General features: G+C 41.0%; 1 protein-coding gene across 3 annotated transcripts in view; it reads right to left on the bottom strand.

Annotated features, from left to right (window-relative positions):
- Nucleotides 1-1,386: 1,386 nt before the first annotated feature.
- LOC101861841 (acyl-protein thioesterase 1) overlaps nucleotides 1,387-6,424 on the bottom strand; it is a 15,342-nt gene continuing 10,304 nt past the window's right edge. For all 3 annotated transcript variants that reach the window (XM_005107781.3, XM_005107780.3, XM_005107779.3), the window contains one exon: nucleotides 1,387-5,778. In XM_005107781.3, coding sequence (XP_005107838.1) covers nucleotides 5,728-5,778 — 51 coding nt within the window. In that variant the 3' untranslated portion in view covers nucleotides 1,387-5,727. The remainder of the gene's footprint in view (nucleotides 5,779-6,424) is intronic.

The following is a 6,424-nucleotide window of genomic DNA, read 5'->3' on the forward strand; positions in this document are numbered from 1 at the left end:
AAAGAGAGAGAGAGAGAGAGAGAGAGAGAGAGAGAGAGAGAGAGAGAGAGAGAGAGAGAGAGAGAGAGAGAGAGAGAGAGAGAGAGAGGGGGGGGAGATACACCATCCCTGCAGAAAGACTGGGATATTCTATAAAAATTGATCCCCACTTGGGAATTGGACTCGGGTTTCCTGCGCGTGACAGCGAAGTGCTTAAGTTAAATTGCTACAATGTACACCACAGACACTCATGGTGAGGGAAGCCTTGAAAATTCCCCAAACACTCCAAGTTCAAGAAAGCCCCGCGTTGAGGTTCAAATCCGGGTGATCCGCATCATAGTTTTAGTTTTAGTTTTAGTAAGGTTTTACGGCGCTTGTAACTGCATAATAAGGTCATAAGAGCGCCAAGGGGTGGATATCAACAGAGAAGTCCAAACGGGGAATCAGGGCTTTCTCTGCTCACCTCTCTAGCTTCAACAGCACAAAGTCTGCTTCGACTATCAAGGTACCCCGGAAATATTGGGTCACAAGAGTGTCACAAATACAAAAGAAGTAGAGGAAAAATGATAATAATAATAGTAAGGATTAGGAAAGAAAAAGCAGCAGTTCCCTGTTGCAGTTCAGGCACAGTTATGAGCATGACATTGTGATGAATCAGCATGGCCCATTTACAATTCTACTGTGCATAACGGGGAATCAGGCTTACTCTGCTCACCTCCCTTGCCTCAACAGCACAAAGTCTGCCATCGCATTATAGTTCATAGGCCAGCATGCCATAACACCAACTGAGTGAACGTCATGCTCTTGGCCCTCACACAGAGGAGTCAATTTTACTTTTTAGTTTCAGTATAGCTTTTTCGGCGCTCGCAACTGCATAAGGCTGTCCCCGTCGTTTTGTGCAAGAAAAATTCTTGAAATTATGCAAACTAAGCCCAAAAATGTGAAATTATGCGATTCTGTTAGTTTTAAACAAAGAATGATAAAGAAATAATCAGAAATTATGCAAAAGAGGATCAAATTTTGCTAAATTATGCGGGGTGCAAAAAACCACGGGGACATAAGGTCACATGAGTGCCCGCATAATTTAGCAAAATTTTATCATTTTTTTGCATAATTTCTGATTCATTTCCTTCATCAGTCTTTGTTAAAATCAACTGAATCGCACATTTTTGGGCTCAGTTAGTATAATTTCAGATATATTGCATAAAACGACGGGGACAGGTATTTGCAGCACAGAGTACACAGTTCCTGACGTAGAAGACTGAATGTGAAACTCAAATCTTGTATAAAGGAACCATGAAAGACGGCAAATTACTTTCCACCGAATAAACTGTTACACCTACACGCGGCTGGATGTCTTGGGGAAAATCACAAAAAAAACTTGGAAAAAAAAGTAACCAACACTACTTTCTCCTTTCCAGATACAGTTTTAATTGCAGTGTGAACATTTCTGACCACTGAATAATACAGCCAGTTCAAGCAAAACAAAAAGCTAACAGTACTAACATCTTAAAAATTCCACTCTCTACAAATGTTTTCCATCATCTGTCTTTTTTTAAACCATATTATTATAATACAACTAATAAAAACATGCATAGTTATAAAAAAACCCAAAAAACCAACCCAACCAAAAACACTTTCATAGACACTGAAAAAAATAAACAAGAAAGTTTCTGGAAACTTGCATGTGAGAACGGACTTGAATACTTTCACAGGCAGAACCAAATTCAAAACAGTTGTTAAGTGACACACTTGACAAAACTAATCAATAGTTGGCAAGGCTCCTCAGCTATTTTACAACTGAAAACAAGAAACAAAAAACCTCAACAAAAACAAAACAAAAGCAATAACTGCCATGATAATAAAAAGGGGAGCCTTGCAACACACACCAAAGTTCCAAGTAAAATATTTATCTGGGAAAGTGCATAGACAAAATACTTTCACGCGAGACAAACGAGGTCTGGAGCCCTTGTGGAAACAAACCACAGAGCAAGAGGAACTGGTTAAAACACTCACACTGGCTTCGTATTCAGTTCAGCCCAACAGCCGTTACACATCGGAGCCTTAGTAGACTCCTGAGCCTTTAACAGTTTAACACGGATAAGTCAAACACAGAAGACCCCAAATCAATCACTCATCCGCTGAACTGTGCCTGCGGCCCCTCGAACTACTACAGAGGCCGGTCCCGACGAATTTGAACTATCCGTATTATACTGTACGGTACTTATACAGGATCTGTGCACCTCGCCTCCCATTGGTTGACTGCTAGAATTACAGCACTGCATACTGAGGCGTGAGCTCATTGCACAAAGGGTAAAGTGAGAAGGTTGAGTATGTATGGTTGTGCACTTTAAGGATTCAAAGGGTTCACTTCAGAGGTGCCAGCTGTCTCGGGGGAAAAACCACCCTAAACGTTTCAGACCCCGTAGAAACACACACAAGCGGGGACTCCAAATGTACGGATCATATTATTGTCTAACGTTAACACATCTTGTTACAAGACTTTTTATATAAACTGTGATATATGAGATAATTCCAGTGATCTGTAGCTTGAAAAGGATGCAATGTCAAGCTGAGAATATGAAGCCAAGCTTAACAAAGTCTACCACAGATGATGGAGGTTTCACTGCTTTCCTTCTGCAAGAAAACCATCACTTGTTATAAATTATCAACGAAGTGTGCACACAAAATACAGCATTCTCACATTTTCCTTTCCAACACCGCTTACATTATAAAAGGAAAACATAATAAAAGAAATGATAAAATTTGTTCCAGTGTATATATATGGATGGGTCTAGTGGTAAAAAAGTAAAGTTGTTCCCACGTCCGATCCGGACATTGGGGATTCCCTTGTTAGTGAGACTACTTCCTGGGCCGTCGGCATATCATGGTAGGGTGGCCAGTTCCTTTCCAAGCCGCCTTTACTTCTCCAACTCTAAGTCAGGCACCCATTACTGCTGGGTGGGCAGGAGGGGGTGAAAAAAATCCATGTCCGAATCGGAGCTCGAACCCGGTCCAGAGGTACATTATATTCTAAATTACAAAGTTTCTGACCAGACAGTCAGTGACACAGTTTACTTTGTAATACAACGATTACTTTCCTAGAAAGTGCTTTTATAAAAGAAAATACACGCCATCTAAATACACAGACAGGAAATCGCCCATGAAGAACCACAAAAGCTACAAGGGGGAAGAGCCACTACTTTATACTTTAAAACAAAAATGAAGAGCAGCTATGCCAGATGGTATGAAAAAGAATACAGATCAAGGAAAAACTTCAACACACCCATGTATACTCACAAAAGGGCAGATGGTGATCACTTGGGGGGGGGGGGGGGGGGATCTGAATACACACACACACACACACATATATATATAATATATATATATATACATATATTATATACAGTTTCACAGAAGCCATAAATCACACACTTGCCCTTTATCTGTATTCAACTTTTCCTCACAAACAAGGTATAGAACAATCAGCAGTTTATTTGACAAACACAAAGGGCCAATTGTTGCGATTGTAGAGACACAGAAGAAGAAGGGATCTACCAGCAGTGCCTTCTAACCACCCCTGACATCCTAGAGTAAGGCTAGATCTAGATCCACACCGGCGTCCGGCGCAATGGTCAGACCTGACCCGATGATTTTCTGCCGGGCTGTGGCGCCCATACCGCCACTGGTACCCGACGGTCAGACAACATTGGTTTACTAGTAGAATATGGCGTGTAGCAGGAGGAGAAAGTGGTAGTTCTTTTTGTGGTTAGGAAGGTGTGTGTGTAGGTGTGTGTGTGTGAGTGTGCTCTTGTGGTCTAGGGGTTACGTTTTACGTTGTTTGCCTCTCATTAAATGGGTCACGGGATCGAAACTTGAAAGCAATGGAAAATGTTCTTCTTTAAATTTTCCCCCTTTTACCTCCTTTCCTGCTCACATGTCCTGTCGTCTGCTTTCATCACGCAAGCGCTGTAAAATACTCTCAAAACAAAAACCAACCGACTGTGGCGGGAAAGTGGAGAGAATTTATAGAGGCAATATCTACGAAAATTATCCCCTCTTTCGCCCGATGAACGGCGTGCAATGAGCAAGTTCATTCCTAAACCGTCTGGTCTGGGACGTCGGGTTTTGGTGTGGGCGGGTTGCTGGTTCTCATTACCTGTCGTTACTGTTCTGCGGGCGTTCATTCTTTTGTGTCAGAAAACGGGTCTGGTCTGACCGTTGGGCTCGGCGCCGGTGTGGGCCTACCCTAAGAATACACTCTGTCTACACAAACACAAACAAAGTGAATACAACAAGCACAATGGTACTCCAGCACGTAGCGTCTGTACCCTTCACCCACCGATACAAGATGCCACAAACACCCACTTCCCATCACCGCACAGTAAGCTTCCTATCTACCTAGAGGAATATCTTGCAACTGAAAAAAAAAAAGGAAGAAAAAAGAGGCAAACTGAGGGCAAACACTGCACAAATATATCGCAAACGAAAGTAAAGCAATCTGTGAGCAGACGCTGCGCATATTTTCTGTGTAATTATTTCGCTGATGCAGCAGTAGAATGTACACAGGAGAAGTGTTTGGTCAAAATTGGAAATAATAGCCCTGCTTAATTTATAAAAAAAAAAAGTCAAAAGACTCTCAGGCATAAATAGCACATCCTGAAAAATAAATGGCAAATAAAAAATACTTTTCTTCTTTTCATAAAGTATTTAGAGAATTTGAATAGATACTATACGGTAATTTAATTTCAGATTGAATAGATCAACCGTTTTTTTCCCCAATACATGAGACTGATGTTGTTACTAATACACCTTTGCAAAAATCTGGGCAAATATTTCAACAGAACCACAGCAAGTTTCTTCTAAACTAAAAACAAGAGCCCAATATGGCAAGCATCAAAAGAAAAAAGTTTTCAAAAATCCAACAAAAACTACCCACGTTCACAAACAAAACCAGTCAAATCAACAAAACAGAAAATTTCAGTACCACGACGTGCTTTTGTTTGAAGAGCGTAAGTCTTACATACCTTGTGACAGAACGTTGCTATTCGGCAGTAAAGCATAACGCAATTATTCATCCGGTTAACAAAATCTTTGAGGAACACACAAAAGGAAAAAACAAACAAAAAACCCCCCAACATCTGGACACAATATCATCACCTCAGAACAACTCTGTCTCAAGGGCCTCTTTACTTACGCACACTTTGGACAAAATAATTCTGAGGTGATGATGTGTACCAACAACCCCCACCTGAGTCAAAGTCAAAGGTTCATTACTTTGCAGAAAATGGAAAAACTGATTCTGAGGGAGACAATCAATCAAACATCTCAAACTTGTTCTACACGACAGAGTGAGTCTATTTTCGCAATGCAAAATTCCACATGGACAGTGATACACACAACAGTTGGTCATAATTTGCATGAAGATACTTGTCTTTAAGAGACACTACTTGTATTATATATGTGTACACATATATATATAATCTTCCCCAGTTATTCAAACAATAAGAGCACACTTCTCACACGTCATACCTTTCCATCCTTGAATACTAAAGAAAGATTGCTATGGTCAACCACATTCACCAAGCAGGCACTCGAACACTTGCAGGCAATAATAATAATATGGTGGGGAGGGGGGAAAACTGCCATCGTGTTCACGATGGAAACAAGAAAATGAACGTGGTCTATAACCAACATCAACTGTACATTGGTTTTTATTTAGTTGTTGTTGTCTCTACAGCTTTCAGCTCATGAGTCTTTTAACACCTCCTCCAGGTAAGCTTTCACGTCCTGCATTTCCTGTGAACGAGTAAAAGGAGACTCAAGTTCAGCATTTCTTCTCCATTATATTCAGAAACAGTTTTTAGTTTTAGTAGAGGTCTTATGGCACTCGCAACTGCATAAGGTCATGTGAGCGCCAGAAGATTAGATGTGTTACAAGAGAGTAACAAACAAAAAAGAAGAAGGGGAGATAAGGACGATAGATGTTTGATGGGAAAGAAGAAGCAAACCACACCAGAGCACCCGCCAACCACCCACATTCAGAAACAGCGACAGGCAAAGTTCACAGAACACACAATGCGGAAAGAAGAGCATTGGAGAATATTGTAACAACAGGCAAGTTTGATGGAAAGAAAGGCAGAGGCAGACAGAGGGAAAAGATACAGGACAAGTTGACAACATGGCTAGGAGCAGCAAGAACAACAGACACCATCCCTTTATGCAGCGCAAGACTGAGTGAAGTGGAGGTCCATGATCACCCACGCCAGTCGGCAAGGCACCGGATGATGATGATTCAGAAACAGGTATGTTGCGACAAACTTTATTGATATTACATTGGAGTGTGCTTTCATCAACTTTTGTGGTACAAATCATACATTCAATTAACCATTAAAAGCAGTATATCAACACATCACATATTCATTCTCCCTCTCTGCATCCCCCC

This window comes from Aplysia californica, unplaced genomic scaffold, assembly GCF_000002075.1.
Source record: "Aplysia californica isolate F4 #8 unplaced genomic scaffold, AplCal3.0 scaffold00630, whole genome shotgun sequence".
NCBI lineage: Eukaryota > Metazoa > Mollusca > Gastropoda > Aplysiida > Aplysiidae > Aplysia > Aplysia californica.